At 34.6% G+C, this 23672-nt stretch overlaps 3 protein-coding genes, 1 long non-coding RNA gene and 1 pseudogene across 4 annotated transcripts; all 5 read right to left on the minus strand.

The window, feature by feature from the left end:
- Positions 1-2338: 2338 nt before the first annotated feature.
- Positions 2339-3152, minus strand: LOC116843428 (annotated as a pseudogene).
- A 507-nt stretch (positions 3153-3659) lies between these two features.
- On the minus strand, positions 3660-5758 carry LOC116843381 (odorant receptor 82a-like). Its single transcript, XM_032813768.1, has 4 exons — positions 4905-5758; positions 4417-4516; positions 4212-4322; positions 3660-4092 (listed from the first exon to the last, which is right to left on the minus strand). Exons 1-4 carry the CDS (start codon positions 5696-5698, stop codon positions 3925-3927), a joined length of 1173 nt encoding a protein of 390 aa, XP_032669659.1. The 5' UTR covers positions 5699-5758; the 3' UTR covers positions 3660-3924.
- A 530-nt stretch (positions 5759-6288) lies between these two features.
- LOC116843382 (odorant receptor 82a-like) lies at positions 6289-8407 on the minus strand. The gene is made up of 5 exons (XM_032813770.1): positions 7526-8407; positions 7166-7265; positions 6868-6978; positions 6615-6770; positions 6289-6349 (listed from the first exon to the last, which is right to left on the minus strand). Exons 1-5 carry the CDS (start codon positions 8341-8343, stop codon positions 6296-6298), a joined length of 1239 nt encoding a protein of 412 aa, XP_032669661.1. The 5' UTR covers positions 8344-8407; the 3' UTR covers positions 6289-6295.
- A 110-nt stretch (positions 8408-8517) lies between these two features.
- On the minus strand, positions 8518-23276 carry LOC116843429. The gene is given in 10 exon segments (XM_032813818.1): positions 8518-8981; positions 9052-9207; positions 9405-9515; positions 9653-9752; positions 10082-10928; positions 21355-21411; positions 21414-21585; positions 21786-21896; positions 22022-22121; positions 22438-23276. Coding segments are annotated over 10 exon segments (2529 nt in total). The 5' UTR covers positions 23259-23276; the 3' UTR covers positions 8518-8927.
- On the minus strand, positions 12136-16015 carry LOC116843383. The gene is made up of 4 exons (XR_004377876.1): positions 15448-16015; positions 15153-15303; positions 14027-14250; positions 12136-12697 (listed from the first exon to the last, which is right to left on the minus strand). It is a non-coding gene; the product is annotated as an uncharacterized LOC116843383 (long non-coding RNA).
- Positions 23277-23672: the final 396 nt, after the last annotated feature.

The following is a 23672-nucleotide window of genomic DNA, read 5'->3' on the forward strand; positions in this document are numbered from 1 at the left end:
AAAATTCTTAACATATCTAAGTAATATGATTATGTTATTTGAATATTTCGTGTTGAATAAATATTTAACATTTCGTAGTATTAAAATAACATAACTTATAAGTAACGCAAAGTGGAACACAAACTTTCAAACTGTGTAGGACGAGTCTCGATAAATAGCACTATTATAGTCGAGTTATTTCAATTTCAGGTTACCCAATTTTCGCCGAATGCAGCGCCATCTATCAGAAATAGAAAAAAAAAGTTCAGACAAAAGTTACGTGTTTTTGGATGTAGAATCCGAATCTGTAATAAAAAGTAGGGGTTCCCATTTAAGATTTCAAAGTTCCCCCCCGCCCCATCCCCAGGGGGGGGGGGGCGGGAGGTGGATAATTTTTGTGGGATTGAATTGCGTCCTCCAAACTATTGAGGGTTTATTTGGGACATTTTTGTCGTACAATGCTTATTTTTCGAGATATTTAGCAGTCTTAAGTTAAAAAAACACCCTGTATATATATATATATATATATATATATATATATATATATATATATATTTATATATAGAGTGTTCGGTAACTGATCGAGCAACCGCCGTGTACAGGTAGAACGGGTCAAAATAATCATAAAAGTTATATACCACTTTGAAATTTTCACAATATTTATTCCGTAATTAATTAAAATGTATAAACGAATGAACTCACGAGAAGCGATAGGACAGACTCTGTGTGTAAAAGAAATGGCTTACTTTTTAGCAATGAGTAAACAGCTGATTTTGAGAGTAACGTATACATATCGCTTGTTACTCCGCCTCGAAATCAGCTGTTACTCATCGTTGCTAAAAGGTAAGCCATTTCTTTTATACACAGAGCTTGTCCTATCGCTTCTCGTGAGTTCATTCGTTTATACATTTTAATTAATTACGGAATAAATATTGAGAAATGGTATATATTTTATGATTATTTTGACCTGTTCTACTTGTACCTGCTCAATCAGTTACCGGACATCCTGTATATATATTTGTATGTATGTATATATGTATGCCGAATTCTAATAAACTCGCTTAATTAACAAATTAATTATTTTTTATAGAAATCGAGTGACGCTATAGCGTCTTGAGCCAAGTATATAGATAGTATGAACTTATTGACGTATTTTTTCGTCAAATTTATATCATTTCAATACGTTGTCGTCGTCGTCTTTTTTGCATTATATATTAAAAAATATGTGAAATTTATTTGAGAAGGATATCAGTGATATGATAAAGTACCAATAATGTCTTTTTCTCTTTAAAAAAAATGTATTCTAACAGTATTCATTAAAAAATAGTTACAAAAATATAATTTTTGATAAAACTTTACTTTAATAATGTTTTTCTTAAAAAAAAATTAACTTTTAAAAAACGTGAAATTCAGTTAAAAGTGAAATCAGAGATGTAAAGGAAGCGCCAAGTATGTCTCTTTCTCTAAAATAAAATTAATAATGTTCGTAAAAGAAGTTGTTACAAAAAATATAATTATGTGAAAAAAACTTTAATAAATAGCATTGAGAAGAAATACAACAACCTTTACAAAAATTTAAAACAATATTATAAAAAAGTCGTTAAATCACAAAAACGACCAAGTATACAGGACATCCTACGCTTCCGCTGCATTGTTTTTGAACTACAGAATTAACCAATTCTATTTAGAGTCATAAATTATTGAGAATACCGAAGAAGTAATAATATTCAGTAATATTTGTAATAAACATACGTAATAAATCTAATAATTTATTTTGTTTAGAAATCGCAAATCAAAGGTGAAATTTAAACTCAATTTGAGCTCAAGTTTTTAGTGTACGTAACATGCTCAAATAGACGATCGATATTTTAACTTATTTGTGTAATGAACAACGCTTAAGTCAAACGATTTATATACGAGTCTAAAGAAAAATTAAATTATATAGCGAATAATTTATATTCATAATATATTCATAATATTATACTTACATCACTAAAACTGCTGAAAGATAATTCGACGAGATTTACGGTGATAAATTTGATCGACAAATTGAACATTGCAATCAATATAAACAATCAATTACTCCTGCTGCAGAATCTTTGGCGATACAAAACTACAATTATCGCTAAAAATGATCAGAAAATTAAGTTTACAAATAAAACTTTCACAAGTGAAATTGACATTCTAATTTAATTACTTAATTGATCACATTGTTCTCTCGTAGAGCAATGAAAGTCGTAAAATAATTAATATTTTTTGACAATATCTTTTAATTATACTATTAAGATGAAAAATTAATAACCAACTTTTCACATAAAGATTAGAATCATTATTGTTCTATAATAGAAAGAAAAACTCCCTAAATAATACGTACATGTTGCTCCACAATTATGGTCAACTCTTATCATCATTATTATATATTATCTTCTCATCCATTCATCAGGTGCACGATCCGCTGCATTAGAATCTCCAAGCCATAGGCGTGTATCGCGAAAACGGCTGCTAAGCTGCTGGTGGATGCAGTGACGGCTTGTGTGAAGAAATCCGTCATACAATGAATGCAAAAGAAAATCTCGTCGACGGGATTTTGACGTCGATCGGTCGAACGACCGAATACACTAGTGGTCTGTACGTTAAGTTCCCGTTTTCCTCCGTGATCTTGCTGATCGGCATGGCGATATGATAGAAGACGGCATCATCGTACAAGAAAAATGCACTGATGACTATGAGGCTACGGTTAAACTTCGCGTTCCTGATCATGATCGCGTGGTCGCCGTGGTATCTTCCAGTGTGGTGTTCATCCAATCAATCATGTAATCGGTACACTTGCGAAGGATCAACGAGTAATACTTAATCGATGACCATCATGCAGAAACTCAATAATCCAGTGAACTTCAAGGTCTCGTATGTCCTCAACATCGAAGACGTGGAAGGCACACGGTACGAAGATGAAGCTGACCAGACAGGCGTAGAAGACGTTCACCAGTACATGAATGCATCGGTTTATTTAAAAGGATTCGGCCGACTTCGTTCAGGCATCGATCGACTTCAATATCTATCGATTCAACTGGATGCTCAGCTGTATATCTTTCTCGTGATCGTACACGATTACGATGGATTGCGACTTTTTTAATTGTAGTATGTGCATTATCGAGAAACGGAAGCTTGATAGCAACTGAAAGGTTTGCATGAAAGGAAGCCTTGAGGATATGTCGCGCGCTTGCGTAACTAGCTGCCCTTGGCGAAGAAGAATGATCAGTCTATCAGTCATGTCAGGAAACGGAGGGTGCATTTTATAGTCATATTGACTTCCGCAAGGGAGTTCGACTTTTCCTCGCGTAGTGTGTCAGTCGGCCGGCGTTTATAAATTATATGCGTAAGTACTTGGTTTTCCCGCGCAAATATTTTTCGCGCAGATATTATTCGCGAGTGGATAATGGCAAACGTTTTTTTATCTATAAAGCAATGTAAAATACCGTATGTTGCATTCGAATATTTACTCATACATGGAAAGTATGAGTAATATAAATTTTATGATTATTTCTTTCCTAGTTTTTTGTAGAACTATTTAAAAAATCGTCTTTGACACACATATTATTGTGGGTTTACATATAAATCACATTTTTTTACGTAAAATATTTATTATACGAGAAATTTTATTTTAAAGAACGTCTATTTAAAATATATAGCGTAACCACTTTTTGTTATATTTACATGGTCAATGTTCGAAGCATATTTAAATAAGCAACAGATGTTTTAATCACCTGAAATGTTTAATTTCAGTAATTAATTCAGATCATAGAATACCGTGCACGTAATGATATAATTCTTTGTTACATTTTATTCATACACTTATAAGGGTTTGAATATCATTAGTAAAAAAAATACACAATAAATAAATATTTATAATTTATTTATAGTATAATTGTAACAAATTAAAAATTTTTATATACTCACAACGCCGAAAGTTGGGATTGACATATGAAATATTTTTCCAGCTGTAATTTTAATAGCGATACTTGACCGTAAAATTATTAAAATTAGACCGAGAGCAGTTTTATGCGGCAAATGATACCAGTTTGTCATATAAGCTGCCTCACCGACTTTTTTACACTGTTGCGAAATAAAATTCATAAGCCAAAAATATGCGAAATAAAATTCATAAGCCAAAAATATATTAATTAGAGAGAACTATAAATTGACGAAAGAACTATCAAAGTGAAAACGACTACCTGTTCCGTTACAAGTTCACCGATGAAACAAAATATGAAAATATTGAACATCATTGCTGTGAGGATCATGATATATGTTATTATAGTGTTCGCACTTTCTTCTTGCCATTCCTAAAAGGTACGTAACTTGATAGAATTCAAAATAAAAATCGAAATAACAAAGATTTTTTATTACATATTCACCTTTTCAAGTTTTTAAGCGTACCGTAATGGTATAATATCCTAGCATGCACAAATTGAACGTACATCCGACTAACTCCACAAAACATATCTGACGCATTATAGTCTCCATACGCGAGAGAAACCTGTAATTCAGATAAAAATAGCTGCAACATTCATAATTAAACTCTGTACAGAAGTACAGAGTTGTCTGTACAGAAGTACGTCATAAATACAATAATTATAATATAACAAATTATATATAATTTGTTATTTTTGTTGAATTATGACATTTGTTACATTTGTAAAACATTAAGAGTTTGCAAGAAAGCAAGAATAAAATTTTTTTAACGTTTTTCTTACAGTTCCGTGTTTTTAACATAATTAAAAAATTGCATGCTACAAAAGAGACATTTAAATAAAGATTATTGAAATGTTCAAATTGGTAAAATGCGACTATATCAGTCCATTGATCATTATTATAAAAATTGTCTGTATAGAATTTATCTGTATAGAACACACAACTTATCTTACCTCAATACTCGTAGATGCCGCTCTATAATATTCGCCAATCTTAACTGAAGCTTGTCTCGTTTTTCGTCAACGAGTTCTTCGAGATGCGACATCACTACGCTGAGCTGACCGCAGGCGTGCATCGCGAAAACTGCGGCAAGACCACACGCACCGACTGTGACATTGTTCACTACGAAAGTCGAGAGGCATTGCAGCGCAAGCACAACCTCGTACACCGGACTGAATCTGGTATCCACGATCTTGTTGTATGACGGGCACGGTAAGCGACCTATTGTCACGGTCTCATTACCTATCACCACGTTTATTGGTGATAGTCCTCTTGCTAAGTTGTAACATAACACACCACCTTGCATGATCAGCGCACAAACACCTGCTATGATTCGTCCTATCCGGGCGTTCTTCAACATTATTGTTCGATCATGCTCTCTTCCCGCCATTCGCCAGTCTGTCTCCATATGCTCGATGGATTTACGCATTCGTTTGTTGTGATGCAAGAGTGAACAGTAATTGATTTCGCCCATGAGACAATGACTCGCTGGTCCTACTGCCTTCAATTTGAAGCGAAAATCTTTCTCTTCGAACAATATATACAATATAGTGGGTACCACGGTGAAAACTATTAAAGAATGACACATGAATCTCAAGACCTTCTTCAGTGTGTTTTTGCCGAATGAATTCGTCGGCCCTTCGGGCCAAGCACCTATCTGTTTCAAAACCCAACGATTCAATTGAAGACTGTAGTCGTTGTCTCGTCTATAGAGATCGAGCGTGGACTCGCGAGAAGCGCGCTCCATGGTTCATCGAGAAGAGACGCTTTTAGGATACTGATCGCTACTACTCGTATGCTTCTCCTCTAAGCAATAGATACGGTAACGCTTGCGCGGACATTTCGAAGAAAGAGAGGAAATTACTCTATCGTCAGGCTGAGAACGCAATCGATACCTATAGCTTCTCCAACTTGTTGCATCGCATCATAGTGTACCGTACGACATACGAGCAATAAAGTCAGTCACATCTAAGAATTGTTATGTTTGATAACTCTATAAGTCAGTGATTTTATTGTAAAATTGGCGATTGTTATTACTTCTTGTTGCATTTGTTAGCTGTGACAGATGGATATACGACGTTCTTCGTTCTTCAAAATTTCTTATATATATTGGAAGATATATTCCTTTTAATTACACGCATCAAAGTTACACGTGTACGTCATTATTGATATAAAATATAAAATAACTACATTGTGTAATGAAATTGTCGAGAGGGTAAGGAATACGCTAATTAGTTTGACGAGGATCAGCTGTATCACTATATTGATTATTAGTAAGTCAAATGAATTTACATTTAATCTGTTTTCGGCAACTTTTGAATTCAGCATATATATTTAGTTTTTGTTATGTTGCTACTGTTCTGAGTATATTTAAATATGCAAACGCTGTTTTCATCACCTGAAATAATCACAATTGACAGACCTATATTAATAGTTTTGTAAATCTGTTATAACAATTTTTTCTAAAACTTTAAATATGTATTAGCACTTGAAAATTTCTAGCAACATAATTTTTTCGTTGGTAATTAGAATATTTAACGATAATGTGTGAGATAGAAAAAAATTTACTACAGAAATTAAGAGGGACTGTAGACACAAACTTATCATTGCACAAATTTGCTTATAAAAGTGTTAATATAATATATTTTATCGGGCAGACTTACATCTCCAAATGTTGCAATAGACAGTTGAATCATTTTCCCGGCTGTTATTTTAATAACGGCGTTTGATCTTGATATTATTAGGATCAAATCTATCGCGATTTTATGATGCAATTGGTACCAATTTGTCATGTATGTCACATCGCCTACTTTTTGACACTATATAAAGGCTGATTTGATGAATATATTTCTATTATAAAAATTTTATTTAAGAATATTGTATAAATAAGAAATAACTAATATACAATGCGACTACCTGATCCGTGAGAATTTCAGCGATGTAGCAAAATATAAAAATGTTGCATGACATGGCTATAAATATAGTGAAGTACGTGAGTAAATTTTTCGTGTCGTGTAGTTTCCATTCCTGTAAATAGAATACACATGTGTGGGAATAAAATATATCAGGAAAGGAGACTCGTCAGAAGATTACCCACATATGCACGGAACGATTTCGATATCATATGTTAAAGAGATACTTGTGTAATTTAAAAAACTCGCGAAATTTGGATTTTGCAGCCACTGTTGATCCTTGGTACAAAATTTTAGCATACCGTAATCGTATAATATCCGAGCATGCACATGTCTGTCGTGCATCCCATTAGCTCGACGAGACATATCTGATGCATAACCGTTTCTATTTGCGACACAAAACTGAAATTAAAACGTGATAAAACTATTTTACAAGATAGAGCTAACATGAAGCCCTCTCTTGCAATCATATTTTTATACATTAACTCTTCTTGACAACTCGGCTCTATCACGATTATTGGGAAAAAATTAAATCATAAAAATGAAAAGAGCTGTTTTGCACAAACGTGGTACGGAATCGAATTTAAATATTTCCACGTACTTATTTTTACCGAATAATATAATAATTTCAACGTTTGCGCTCCAACGTACAAGTACACTACCTCAACGTACGTAGGTGATGCTCCACGATGGCAGTCAGCTTCCGGCGCGTGGTCTTATGCTCGCTCTTTATCGACGACACATCGACGAGCTCATCCAATCTCACCATCAGGATGTTCAGCTGGCCGCAGGCGTGCATGGCGAAGACCGCGGCGAGACTGCACGCACCCACCGTGACGGTGTTCACGATGATGGTCGAGAGAAGTTGGAGAACAAGTACAATCTCGTTCGTCGGACTGAATCTAGCGTCCACCAGCTCCGTGTAGAACGGACACGGCAGTTGGTGCATCGTGATAGTGACATTGCCGATCTGCACGATTGCCGGCGTGAAACTAGTGATGATACTGTAGGAGCAAACACCACCCTGCATGAAAATCGCGCAAAAGGCGGACACAAATCGTCCAAATTTGGCGTTCTTCAACATTAGTTCCCGATCGTACGCACTGTTCACGTGCCGCCAATCGGTCCTCATGTGGTCCACACACTTGCGTATCTCGTATCCACGCAACAGCAGCGAACAGTAATTTACGCCACCCATTAGCCAGTGTATCATCGGACCGAAAGCTTTCAGTTTCAAATGCACGTTCGGCTCGAATATGATGTACAGCACGCATGGCACTATAGTGAAGGCGATCAGAGAATGGCAGATGAACTGGATACAGCGGTACAGCAATTTCTCTGTAATGCTGACTGGTTTATTGGCACTGTTTGGCCAAGCACCGATCGGCTTCAGGAACCAGCGATTTAGCTGGATGCTGTACTCGCTGTCCTGCTCGTGCGTAACGTTGTACGTGGGAGATACACGGAAAGAGTGCGACATAGTCGCGACTCGAACGTCTGCTGACTATTGAACGACAATGTCACGACGGAGGACAGCAGATCGTTTTCTCGGCGCTTGCGCTTTTCTAATTTTTTCCAAGAAGTATAGTTCTGGTCGAGAAGAAACCGCAGCAATTCTTTACAATGAAGGGATATTAATAATAGGTACGTGCGAGACGCACGTAAGGGAGAATATTGCTGGGAATATTAATCTATGGTTATTGCGTAATCTTAATATTGTTGTTTACGTGTTACATGAGAAGAAAACAGTTTTGACCGTCAGTCAGAACACTTTATTTCGTTCAAGTGAAAAAGCGAGTTGTTTCTAAATTCGCATCATTTAATTTCGTATCGCGCGATAAAATGCGAGGCGTTTGAAAATGTTTTATACGTTACGATAAATGCGCGTCGGATTTCACTTTATATAAACATTCAAGTTTTCTATTTATTAAATTTCTACTACCTCCATCAAATCTCACCTTTTTCTAACTTTCACTCGACATAAGGGCAACTAACTAATTGATATTTATTAGTAATTAATTAATGTATTGATCTATGCTATAATTTGCACATTACGAAGATACTTTACGAAGTTAATGTGCGTAACATGTTCAAGTAGCCGACAGATGTCTTAACCACCTGTTGGTTGGAAGGATGACACGTAAATCATTGTTAACATATTTAATAATCCAGTCATTGTGATACTTACATCACCAAAAGTACTGAGAGACAACTCGAACAGATTTCCAGCGGTAAGTTTGACGGACGAATTGGACATTGTGATTATCAATATGAGAGCGAGACCCTTCTTTCCCGATAGTCGATGCCAATCGATCATGTACGACACTTCGCCGATCTTTTTGCACTGTTTACAAGATAGTTTTCATTATTTCGATTACGTCATATAATAATTCCAAAGACAAAAGTTATTTTCTAGCTTGTGCGAGTATCTAAAGCAGGAAACAATTTTTTAACTAATCTAAGATATTACAATGGGTTAATTTATACATAAAAAGTTTATATCAGATGTGCAGAAGAACGCTTCAACTGTGAACACTATACCTGTTTGGCAATAAGTTCGCCAATGTAACAAAATATGAAAATATTGAACGTGAGAGATGTGAGCAGAATAATGTATGTTACATAAGCGGCAATCTCTTTATTTTCCCATTCCTGTAACGTAAAGATTCTTTTATTTCAAATATCTATTACACATGAGTTGCCGTGAACTGTGCATATGTCGATATCCAAAATTACTTGAAACAAAACGTTGCGCTTTGCGGTAAGTACTTTTTGTACGATATGCATACCCTGATAACATAAAATCCGAGAACACACATGCTTAACGTACATCCTACAATTTCCACGACAGATATTTCGCGCAGTACTCTGTCCGTTAGCGATACGAAACTGAAAGACAAGTGCCACATTGTATCGCGTAGAAGATACTTGACCCAAACATGCAATTTCTTTAGAACAGTAATCGCAAGCAAAATTAATACTTAATTATAACAAACACACCATAAATAAGAGAAAATTCATACCAAAACAGAAAAATATTGAGCAAAAAAACAGAAACTCGTATCAAAACTCGTATTAGTACTCAGATGGTAATCAATAGTTTCTGCCTTCCCAGCAGCGCAAATTTCAATTGACTTTCGCTTTTCTGTTTTCTGCTAACGTCTGAATTCTCCTCAAAGAATCACCGACACAAAAATCCCAGTTGAGAAAGCACTCACCGTAAGACCCGAACGTGCTGTTCCACAATCATCGCTAGTCTCTCATCCACGCTATCGTAAAAATCTTCCCGACCGTCTACCAAATGCTCAATCCATTTCATCAGAATCTCCAGACGTCCATGAGCGTGCATAGCGAACACCGCTGCCAAACTGCAAGCACCGGTTGTGATGGAATGGACGATAAAGCCTGATACACATTGCAACCAGAAGAAGATTTCACTGACTGGACTGTATCGTGCGTCGATGACATTTCGGGCGACCGGGTACACAAGCGGCCGATACGTTAGGTTTCCGTCGAGTTCTGTTATTTTACCGTTGCTAAACGGCATGGCGAGATAATAAAACACAGCACCGGAGTACATAAAAAACGCGCAAATCGTCACGAGACGACGGCCGAATTTTGCGTTTTTGATCATAATGTCTCTATCGCTGTAATATCGTGTGTCCATCCAATCATCCTCTATATGCTGAATACCCTTGCGGATATCGCCCTCACGGCAAATGAGCGAGGTGTATTTAATGACAGCCATCAGGCAGAAGTTCAACGGTCCGGAAAACTTCAACATATTGTACGAGTCATCGACCTCGCGTACGACGTATATGGCGCAGGGGAAGAAGAGGAAGCCGATCATACCGGTGCAGATTATGTTCACCAGCGTGTACACAGATTTTTCTGCCCACGAAATCTCGGCTGGTCCCGGCCAGGCGCCAATCGGTTTCAGTATCCAACGATTTAGCTGAATGCTCAGCTGCACGTCTTCCTTGAAATCATTGACGGCCGTGACGGAATTCGATTTCCGAAACATAGTTCTCTGTATCCTCGAAGCTCGCGAAAGCTCGTCAGGTACTGACGAGTTCGTGCGAGCTCGAACGCGGAATGTCTAACGTCGCGACTGCGCCATAGACGCAGCCACTTCCCCATAAGAGAAAGTATATGCCTCTTCTGCATATCTTGTGCATTATTTTCTGTTCGTGAGTTATGAGCGCACGATTCACGTTCTTGGAAATATCTTCTGCGACTAGTCGGAAAAGATTGCGAGTATTTCCCTGTTCGCCTATATTATGCGATATGTTATACGGTAATGTACAATTTTATACATGCGCGTGTACAAATATACCTGTAATACTTATACGTAAGATACATATGATCAAAGTGGCCTACTAGTTGTATTTTCTCTCGGAAATTATATTTAAATGTAATATATAAAATATATTTTCTTTGTGCATATACAGGGTGTTCCATTTTAAAAAAGTTCACCCTCATAATTCTTCAGTCAAGTATATTCAGCAAAAATGTTTCAGACAAAAGTTGTCGCGTTCAGAGGGGGACATCTAAAGGTGACCTTTACTTTGATCTTGGAGGTCATTTTGAAGGTTATTTTAAAGTTAACTTTGCTTTTTAAATAGAAATATTTAATTTTTCTTACAGAATTTTATTCTACGTAAAGAAACTAATAACTTTTGTTTGAAAAAAATTTGTATACGACTTCTATTTTCTAAGATATTTACGGAAATATGTACAAAATTATTGGATTCAATAATGTTTTACTCGAATTCTATCAACTTTACCGAAAAATGGTAAGAGATAAAAATTGTTTATTTTCTTCTCATAGAGCTTCGAGAATTTTTTCAGAATTTTTTATAAACTTTTTAGTACTTTGAGAAAATGCAAGAAAATGCAATACTAAGAAATTAACTAAAAAATTCTGAAAAAATTCTCAGAGCTCTATGAGAAAAAAATGGATAATTTTTATCTCTTGATATTTTTCGCTAAAGTTGATAGAATTTGAGTAAAAAATTATTAAATCCAATAATTTTATAGATATTTCCGTAAATACCTTAGAAAATAGTGGTTGCATAAAAAATTTTGTCAAACAAAAATTGTTAATTTCTTTACGCAGAATAAAATTCCGTAAAAAATTAATATTTCTATTCAAAAAGCAAAGTTGACTTTCGAATAACTATCAGAATGACCTCCAAAGTCAAATTCAAGGTCACCTTCAGATATCCCTCTTTGAACTCTACAACTTTTGTCTGAAACATTTTTGCTAAATATACTTGGCTGAAGAATTATGTGGATCTTTTAAAATGGAACATCTTGTATAATATATACGTACACGTTCATAACATATTCAAATAAGCAACAGAAGATTTAATAACTTTTGTTTATTATAAGATATTATAATAGATATGCTTTAATCCTTACGTCAAAATTTTCACGTTAAATAAAAAACCGGTATACCTGAGTACTTATTATGAAATTTCTCATTTTTTAAAAGGCATAATATATTCTTTTGATATGTCAAAATTATAGGTGTATGTATACAATATTTACTTATTTCAATATATGTACAGGCAGTTGAATAATTTTCGCCAATTTCTCATCTACAGTGTCATCGACACCCTCTCGGCCGTCGACCAGATGATTCAACCAAAACATGTGCATCTGCAGCTATGTGCATTGCGAGGAGAGCCGCTAGGCTATATGCCGCTACCGTGATGTTATGGGTGACAATACCGTATAGTAGATGAATGAAACCGAAAATCTCGTTGATGGAACTTTATCAGGTGTCGACAATTATTTCCGAGAACATCACTCGTCGATACGTCAGATTGCTGTAATAAGATAAAAGATACTAGCATACGCCAACGTAGATATTGCATCTTTCTGATCTATAAAATGCATTATTATTTCATAAAAAAACACTCAATAAAAATATTCATAAAAAAATCTAAGGCATATATATTGCAAATTTGCATGTAATCCAGATGAAAAATTTTTCATACATAATTATATAAAATTATATATAATTTGACAAAAATATATAAAAATATATATATAATGCGTCATGCAATTCTATGTAAGTTTCTAAGATTTTGTACATAATTTTGTATGATGTTGCCTGATGTCACCTTGATATAATTATATATGAAGATATATACTTATATAAAATTGTATAAATATATACTAACGTATGCATACTTATGCATAATGAGATATAATAATATATAATTACACAGAATGTGCGATTTTCGAATAACTTGTTACTTTGTATGATTATGTATACTAATGTATAATATGCAGGATTATATATAATTATATGTAAATATATAGAATCATCTATATGTCATATAATCAAAGTATAAGGCGACGTAGACACGAACAGCGGCGCGTTGCCACGCGACAGCGGTCATCTTCAGAAGTAAACCATTTTTCTTTACACGGAGTTTGGCCTATCGATTCACGTGCGCTCATTATCTTATAGAGAATAATTCATTCCTTGTCAACTATTACGAATTTTGCAAAATGGTACATGACTTTTCTATTCAATTTAATCCGTTCTATGTTCACACGAGCGGTTGTATGAAATATAACAGTACTTGTATAAATACAAGTCAGCAAGATATCGTATGAGACATTAAAATCATTATTAACCCTCTTATTGTCAAAATGATCCAGTAGCTCCCTTATAGAAATATCATACTAAGAATTATTGATAATTACTTATTATCCAGTATTTTTAATACTGAAAATAAGTAATTATCAATGATTCTTAATATGATATTTCTATAAGGGCTACCAAGACTAGGACTAGGACTAACAAGCGGAACGGGTGAGGCAGTTCGAGTTCGAAACTACGGAGGGATATATGAAGTAATTTTTTTTTTTCTATGTGTATTGAGAAACTCTCAGTAAGTCCTTCTTTAAGTTTTAACATAGAAGAAACGAAAAAAGTTACTATTTATAGCATCAAAAGGCATTTTTATTATCGAAAATTATGCATAATTATGTATAATTTTATCTATTTAGATATAATTATGTATAATTATATATGGACAAATTTCATATATAATTTTGCATAATTTTGTATAAGCATTTTTGCAAAATTATGCATGAAAAATTTTTCATCGGATTGCGAAATATTATTTCGTATTATTGCGTACCGTTATCACGTAATATCCTAGGACGGATACCGTGGTATAAAAATAAAACGTGCCAAACACCCTGAATGTGTCTATAATCAGTGACATATATAGCATCCGTAGTGTCAGATTGAAGAACAGCAACAAGTAATACAGTTGCAGAGTCTCTTCAGTAGTCTTTTCTAGTAGTAGAAGCGCCCCAAGATCGGTCACACGCCAATCTATCCCAAAATCATTCGGTGAATCTGCACAATATATTTGATATCCTTATAATTCGGATTGCATAGATCTTGCGTTCAATTATCGCATTCAACGTGATTGAACTAAATTTTATGAAGAGAAACTTACTTATGAAACGGTCGCGCAAGTGCAACTGACAGGCGACATGACTATAAAACTTGCCGATTGCATTATATGAATGATTTACTTATCACGATTCAGTCACAGTGCAGGTAAAAGTTTGATTGCATGTGCGGTTGTCATTTTTTGCAGATCGGGGATAATTACAGAATAAGATCGATTCGCGCAGAATACCCTTCAGCACTTTTACGAGTGAGCCAGTTTGTATCAGATCATAGAAATATATCAAGTACAACAAAGCCAATATGCAAATTGTTAATAAAATGAATGACAAACTTTAGGCCATAGTATTTAATTTCATATAATAGTTTATTCAAAATAAATTAGCTAATGAGATGACTTAAAAAAAATGTCACAAAAATATTCAGATTTTCTGAGATTCTCACGAAATATCTTACGCAGCAAGAAATGACTTATCGATCGATGTCGAAACGATGTCGAATTAATGTTGATGTGATGGTTTCAACATCGAATCGACATTGATCAATGAGTAATTTTTTGTTGGATATTATTGATAAAAGTGAAAACTAAAATTGAGATAGAGAATATTTGTTGTATTATCCATTTGTATCAAAGATCGATTGCGAATCAGAATGTTCGAGTATAATTTTATTATATTAAATAAACCATATCGGCATATTCGGGAAAGTATCTCACCGAAAAACAGATAAAATAAATTGTCGGAGTAAATTAAAGTATACTACTAATGTTCTGACAATCTACGAAAAAACAAGAGAAACATTTAATTCATTGCTGGAGAACGTGAACGATACATTTCTATACTCACGTTACTGAACTTAGATAGGGATATCTCTATTAGCTTGTCTGTCGAGATTTTGACTGAAATATTGGAAATCACTATCAGGATTAAAGCGCGAGCCTTCTTATGCGGAACGATACCAGTTCATCGTGGATGTCATCAATGCAATCTCTGTACTCTACGATTAATTAATATTACGATTAATTAATATTACGTTCATTTATGTTTATTTTGATTATATATTATGTTTATTTTAATGATATATTTCTAACTTATTACATCATTGCTGGTTAATTTGACAATAAATATCAGTGCCCAGTACCTGATCCATTAGGAGTTGATCGACAGACAGTAATAATAGAAAAAAAGTGAAAAATGTAAACATCGCAGTAATAATTAACGTAGTCGTAGAATCGCTAACTCTCCATTTCTACAAAGTTAATCTAAAATTAAGTATAATTATAAAACAAGAAACACAGAATAATTACAATTAATAAATATTATCTCCTCATTTTTTACTTTAGAATTCGTCAATCGTGCATAAGTAAAATTCGTACAGAAAGTATTTATAAAGAGTAACCATAATAATGATATAAAATCTCATGAAACATAGAGATAAAGTGGGCCCCATTATTTCGGCTAATCATATGTATGCAAACGTACATAATGAGGAACGCGACTAATTCAGTTGCGCTTCATGTCACCGAATAGGTAACCAATCCTGCGAAAAATTACAGAATGAAGACGATGTCAGCGAGATTTGCTCGTCAAATTTGAGGAAATAGCTTGGACTTGAGTCCCTAGAATACAGAGCTTGGCCATTCGTAGACTTCTTTTCATTGGTTTAGATCTACGTTCCTTCACAATGGCAGTACGAACCAAAATGTAGCGGAAACGTACATCCGTTTAAAGAATATATATATATATATATATATATATATATATATATATACATATATAAATTAAAGGGAAATATTATTGAAAAGGAAAATTATTTTAGTATTTGGATTGCTAATATCTACAAAACAGAGGTATTCAAAATATATTATAGGGATATCCTAAAGATATATTTGGAAAATATATCTTTAATATCTTCAAAATCTTTAATATCTTTAATATCTTCAAAATATCCTCATGATATTTGGAACATTCCTGCTGTGTGGATATGAACTTCAGTCTAAAATAAAACAATCTTATCATTCATTGCAAACTTACTATAAATGTGTGTATTTTTAACAATGTACTTCTTATTAAAAAATATAGCATATATTTTATTTAAAACTTAAATGTGAACAAGCAGAACCAATGTTATTTGCATCTAAAGAGGCACTATTTATATTTTTATTTAATTTATTTTCCAAAAAAATTGTTGGAACTGCGTGGCTTTTACCACATCTCTAATGGAAAATGTATATTGTATATTAATATAGTCTAATATGTCTGTTGTATATTAGTATAGTTTGTTAATATATAAATGAAAAACTAAGAATATAAAGTATTATTAATAAAGCTTACCTTGTATATAAAATATATTTTGGAGAAGTCGAATTTATCCCTACCAATATTAATAATCCATTGTTTTTTGTCCATCCTGTAATCCTGTAATTAGTTTCATTTAAGTTTATTTAAGTTTTATTTTATTGAAGTTTTAGTTAAGTTTACTTTAATAATACTTTTATAACAATTTAGTTATGAATGTTGTTAATATTATTTTGAGGTGAGAGAACGAATAGTTAATATATATATATTGTATATTCTTAAAGAGTTATATAATGTTAGTTTTATCTTTTATGTTTATTACAATAATAAAGTGAAATATCAATGCAAAATATCTTACTCTACATATCTTTTTTAGCCAAAAATACTACGAAACAACGAGGAAACTTATTTTTGCTGCTTACTTTCCCTCATGACACACGAGAGCGGTACGATCGTACGGTAAACTAATCCACCAATATATATGAAGGCAACGGAAAGAATCGCGAACTTCCAGCACATCCTTTCTTTGGACAACGTAACTTTCTGCTTCAAGTCACGTTCCTTCAAGAATACCAGCAGCAGACATCAGGATGAACGCGAATAGTAGGTAACACGAGAACGATCTTTCAGCAAACGAACTGCAATTCTCTCTATGTTAAAAGCGACTTCGGAAGTTAGTTATAAACGATCATTTGCAGAATAACACGGGTCACTTGTATCGCGTAGTTTAAGTTGTTCTCCTGTCTGCTTATCCAGATCGTTGCTGACGAGTGTTTCACGCTTCGATACATTATACAATTTTAACGTTTTTTAAATCGAAATTTTACGCATGACGACTACATAAATCGACCATAAACTTTGCGTTTAGCTTGCTTTTTATCTTTTTAGTTTCGTTAAAGTTCCTATTATTTTCGTTAACAGAGTTCCTGCATTTCGAGTTTAAGGATAGCAGATGGTCGAACAGTAATAGAAGCACGAGCATGACTGAACAGATGTATGTGATAATAGGTGGGCTTAAGTACGGTGTTGTGCGGTGCGCTTGCGTGCATAAAACAACTGCGTGTAATAACAGGGCGCACACGAAAGGGATTGTGAATTCAACGTACCATATTGTCCATGATAAGTTTTCAGTGTCGATAACGTGCAAAGAGAAGGATCATGGCACTGTACAAGAGTTTCTAAAATTGATATCTACGATTTATATAAATACAATCGTGTCTAGTGTACTTTACTATACAGAGAAAAAATATTATGGTTAGCTCACACATAAATCTGGTTGTGCCAACCAGGTTCAATAGTAAAATACGAAACTAATTATGTGATTGCTGTAATTACAGAACAATTGTTGAATTACTGACGTTGCAATAATGCGATATTTGGTCGCTCCAATCTGAATATATTTATAGTATATATTCTGAGTATATTTATAGTAAATATTACTACACTGATTTGTGATTGCTATAATCAGAGATATTTTTCTTTTGCACTTTCCTCCGCGCTGTCAGTCGTATACTTGCCGTTTATTTTATATACTTATTTGAAGTATCATCATCTCATATATCATTATTACGTAGTATCCAAGAAGACACAATATGAACATGAACCCGACTACTTCTACCAGACATACATGGTGTTTCTTAACCTCAGCCCACGAAGCACATAGCGTTATTCCTTATGAAAAATTAAATCGAAAAGTCTTGAAACATTTTTGTTTTTGATGTTTTTGATGTTTAACGAAGCAGATATTCTTTAATAAATTCCAGCAAATCCGCGCCGTCCTTTAGAAGTATACACGCTATGAGCCGCCTGGTTCCGCCGCTGCATTCACGCATACTACCAGGCGCGCAGCTCACAGACGTGTATACTTCTAAAGAATGACGCAGATTTGCTGGAATTTATTAAAGAATATCTACTTCGTTAAGCATCAAATACAAAAATGGCTCAGAACTTTTCGATTCAATTTTCCATAAGGAATAACGCTACGGTCTTCGTGGGCGGAGGTTAAGAAACACCCTGTATATACTGCAAAATATCTTCTACTTTACCTAAAAAACTAAATGATATTATTGAAAATATTTAAATTTTAGAGAATACTTAAATTATAATAATCTTTTCTTTATTCTCGCAATAAATACCACGTTATAAGAATCCTTTGCGCATAATATGATCTATATAATCACAATAACTTATTACAGTGGCATAGCCAGGAGGGGACTGCAGCCCCCCGAAATTAATTTTCTGGGTTACGCTAAGTGTCAGAAAAATTTTTTCGAATGACTTTTTTGCTGGTCAAAAATAAAAAGTATAGCCCCTCCCGAAACTTTTTTCTGGCTACGCCAGTTATTATATAACCTGTTAATCCTTATGCAGATCTTAATCTTGTCATTTTGACAAATCAGCAGCATATGCTTCGAAACAATCATCAGACAATTGCAAATGGGTTTGATCATTTTGAACCGACGACGGACGTTCGAATCGTTGAAAAATATTTTAAACCCCCGGGACAAAGATGAAATAGAGCAGAGTCTGACATAGCACCCTGAGCAATCTCGTCAAACGAGCTTGACATTGAACGGACTGACTACACACTGTGACGGCTACACACTGATTAGATTCAAGACATCTTGTATCACATATACGATGCGTCTGATGTCATCGTGATATGAGCTGTTTACATGCATGACTGGTGGATCTGTTTGATCCTAAAACTGTAAGCACCGATCGTGATGGAATGGACGACAAAGACTTTTGACGCACATTACAACCAGAAAATCATGGAAGAAGACGTACATGGCGCAGCGAATAAAGGGAAAGCCGATCATACTGGTGCAGTTTATATTCACTAACGTGTATACAGATTTTTCTGTCCGATTTTTCTTACGAAAGCTATAAAAAAATTGACGTTAGGCATCAATTCAACGATTCAGCTGAATGTTCAGCTACACGTTCTCCTTGTAATCATGAACGGCCGCGATGGAACTGAACTTTCGAAATACAGGTATTCCCTGCAGCCTCGAAGCTCGCGAAAGCTCGTCAGCTACTGACGGTATCTTACAAAAGCTCAGGCGCAGAAAGTCTAACAATGCGATTGTGCCGTGACTAGACTTTTCCTGTTATTATTCCGCAATAACTTTTTTACCAGGAAAGGGCGATGAAGCGATCGTCAGGACATAGAGGGGGAACTTTATAAACGTAGTGACTTCCGTAGGAGGGTTCTCCGCTTCCACATATCTCCATATGCCTGGTGCATTATTTTCAGTCCATAAATTATGAGCGCGCGGTACACATTCTTTATGAATGTATCTTCCGTGATTGTTCTGGAAGGATCGCGAGTATTTGTTGTTTGCGTAGTATTATGTAACATTCTGCACACATATACACGAGTTTGTACCTACGTATATATATAAATATATTTATCATATTTATCTAAAGAAGATATTAGAGATGTGCCAAGTGTGTCTTTGCTTTCATAAAATATTTATTTTATTAAATGTTCGTTACAAAAATTATTATATATTTATGCGAAGAGAATTTTAATAAATAACATAAAAAGAGGCCAAGTATACAGGATAATTATTATATATTTATGCGAAGAGAATTTTAATAAATAACATAAAAAAAGGCCAAGTATACAGGACATGACATATTTCTGCTGTATTATTTTATAATTACAGAATCTTTGATCAATTTTCTGTCGTAAATTCCGAAAATTCCGAAAAAAACACTAATACTATTTAATAATATTTGTAATAAACATGTACAGATATAGCTATTTATTTTCAGTACATATAGAGAGAACAGCAATCGCACATCAAAGGTGGATTTGAACTGGACTTGAGCTTGAAACTTAAGCTGTATGCTCAGCAGCCATACTTTGCACCTCAGTTCCCCGCATAATGCAATGCATACTAAATCTTTAACATATCGTATAAAATGAGTATATAATATATAATGTCTTTAATACATTAATATATTTTCATTGACTAATAAATAACTGAGCATTTATTCTTAAACAAGCAATTTAAATCGATAAAAAAATACAGTGCAACTGCAATACTAATATTTTATAATTTTTGTTATATTTATTGTAAATGGAAAAAGTAAAATTGAATTATCCATTTATCATAGGAAATATATTAATTACTAAAAATACAATAAATATAATCGTATTACTTTATACACGTTAAAATGTATGTACTTAAAATTTTCTTAAAATCCTGTTACATAAGAAACAATTAATCGTCTTACATACGGGAGTATGTTGCTGATTAATCTATGGTTATTGTTATGTAATTTCAATACTGTTACTTAGTTACTTGAAGAGGAAACAATTCTGACTGTTATTCGGAAAATTTATACTACATTTCGCAAAGTAGAAAAATAAGTCTTTTTTTACTCAATTTGCACTCCATAATTTTTTATCGCGTGATATAGTGTGTGGTGCTTAAAAATGTTATAGAACATCATGACAAATGCGCGTCGAATACCTTAAGTAATCATTTTTTATAAATATTTATGTTTTTTATTTATTAAATCACTACTCTCTCAAAGGTATATCTCCTTTCTTTAACTTTTACTCGACATGAGGGCAACTAACTAATTGATATTTATTAGTAATTAATTAATGTATTGATCAATGCTATAATATCTATGCTATAATATCTATGCTATCTAATTTGCACATTACGAAAATACTTTACGAAGTTAATGTGCGTAACATGTTCAGGTAGGCGACAGATGTCTTAACCACCTATTGGTTGGAAGGATGATACGTAAATCATTCGGTTGTTAACACACTTAATAATCCAGTCATTGCGATACTTACGTCACCAAAAGTACTGAGAGACAACTCAAAGAGATTTCCGGCGGTAAGTTTGACTGACGAATTGGACATTGTGATTATTAGTACGAGAGCGAGACCCTTCTTTCCCGATAGTCGATGCCAATCGATCATGTACGACACCTCGCCGATCTTTTTGCACTGTTTACAAGATTGCTTCTCATGTTACGTTAAATATAATAATTTCAAAGATACTTTTCAAAGAGATAATTCCAAAGAGTTACTTTCTAGCTTACGTGTACATTCACAGTGGGAAGCAATCTTTCAACTACTCTAAATTGTGTGTTAATTTGTACATAGAAAGTTTACATCACAGGTGCAAAAGTATGCTTCGACTGTACCTGTTCGGCAATAAGTTCGCCAATATAACAAAATATGAAGATGTTAAATGTGAGAGATATGAGCAGAATAACGTATGTTACGTAAGCGGCAATCTCTTTATTTTTCCATTCCTGCAACGTAAAGGTTTTTTCACATATATATTATACATGAGTTGCCATAAATCATGCAGACGTTAATCTTTAATATTGAAACAAAACGTTGCGTTTTGCGGTGAGTATCTTTACGATATGCATACCATGATAACACAATATCCGAGCAAACACATGTTTAACGTACATCCTACAATTTCCACGACAGATATTTCGCGTAGTAACCTGTCCGTTAGCGATATAAAACTGGAAGACAAATGCTACATTGTATCGCGTTGAAGATACTTCATTTAGAGATGCAATTTTTTTATAACAGTATCATAATCGCAAATATATTTACTTAATAATAATAATGATAATAAGAAACACTGAAATAAGGAAAAATTCACACCTTGTTAAAAAAATACAAAGTAGAAAGGCAGGAGCCAGTCGCGCTGCTGCTCAAGTGATAGTTGACATTTTCAGCTTTTCTACATGCATAATTTCTGTTTCTTGCTTTTCTGCCAAGGTGTGAATTTTCCTTAAGAATCATCGATATGATCCCACTTGAGAAAGGACTCACCGCAAGACCCGAACGTGCTGCTGCACAATCATCGCCAGTCTGTCGTCCATGTTGCCGCAAAAATCTTCCCGACCATCCACCAAATGTTCAATCCATTTCATCAGAATCTCTAGACGTCCATAAGCATGTATGGCGAACACTGCCGCCAAACTGCAAGCACCGGTCGTGATAGAATGCGCGATGAAACCTGACATACATTGCAACCAGAAGAAGATCTCGCTGACGGGGCTATATCGTGCATCAACCACAACTTTAGCGACCGGATACACGAGCGGCCGATACGTCAAGTTTGTGTCGGGTTCCGCGATCTTACCCATGCTAAACGGCATGGCGAGGTAATAGAACACAGCACCGCCGTACATGAAGAACGCGCAAATCACCACAAGGCGACGACCGAATTTTGCGTTTCTGATCATGATGTTCCTATCGCTGTAATGTTGCGTGTCTATCCAGTCAGTCTCGATGTGCTGGATGCCTCTGCGGATATCATTCTCGCGGCAAATGAGCGAGGAATACTTGACGATAGCCATCAAGCAAAAGCTCACCGCTCCGGAGAGCTTCACCGTATAGTAGATATCTTCGCTCTCGAGTACGATGTGCATGACGCAGGGGATGATGAGAAAACCGATCATACTGGTGCAGATTATGTTCACCAGGGCGTACACAAATTTTTCTACCCACGAAATATCGGCTGATTGCGGCCAGACACCAATCGGCTTCAGTAACCAACGATTTAGCTGAATGCTCAGCTGCACGTCCTTCTTGTAATCATGGACGGCCGCGACGTGATTCGATTTCCAAGATATAGGTGTTCCTTGCATCCTCGAAGCTCGCGAAAGCTCATCAGCTACTGACGGCATCGCACAAAAAGTCGAGCGCAGAAGGTCTAACGTCGCGACTGCGCCGTGACTATATATAGTTACCTCTTTTAGTTACCACTGCGCAATAACTTCTTTACCAGGATAGCAGCGATGAAACGGTCGACAGGATGAAAAGGGGAAACTTTGTAGACGCAGCGACTTCCGTAAGAGAGTTCGCCACTTCCACATATCTTGGTGTATTATTATATTTTCTGTTTATATGTTATGTGCGTGCGATACACATTCTTTATGGATGTATTTTCCGCGATTGTTCTGGATAGAAATGCGAATGTTTCGCGAATGTTTCGCGCATGTTTGTTTACGTGGTGCTATGTGACATCTTATATATATATATATATATATATATATATATAT

Source organism: Odontomachus brunneus, unplaced genomic scaffold, assembly GCF_010583005.1.
Source record: "Odontomachus brunneus isolate Ranch 3 - 2012 unplaced genomic scaffold, Obru_v1 Obru_scaffold_032, whole genome shotgun sequence".
NCBI lineage: Eukaryota > Metazoa > Arthropoda > Insecta > Hymenoptera > Formicidae > Odontomachus > Odontomachus brunneus.

Excerpts from the sequence above, each read along its gene's own strand:
- LOC116843381 (XM_032813768.1), bottom strand. The coding sequence starts at position 5,698 with ATGGAGCGCGCTTCTCGCGAGTCCACGCTCGATCTCTATAGACGAGAC. Across the intron at positions 4,517-4,904 it reads CGGCATCTACGAGTATTGAG|GTTTCTCTCGCGTATGGAGA; the intron begins GTAAGATAAGTT and ends TCTGAATTACAG. Across the intron at positions 4,093-4,211 it reads GTGAACTTGTAACGGAACAG|TGTAAAAAAGTCGGTGAGGC; the intron begins GTAGTCGTTTTC and ends ATTTCGCAACAG.
- LOC116843382 (XM_032813770.1), bottom strand. The coding sequence starts at position 8,343 with ATGTCGCACTCTTTCCGTGTATCTCCCACGTACAACGTTACGCACGAG. Across the intron at positions 6,979-7,165 it reads TCGGATATTATACGATTACG|GAATGGAAACTACACGACAC; the intron begins GTATGCTAAAAT and ends TTCTATTTACAG. Across the intron at positions 6,350-6,614 it reads CTATTGCAACATTTGGAGAT|GTGATGAAAACAGCGTTTGC; the intron begins GTAAGTCTGCCC and ends TGATTATTTCAG.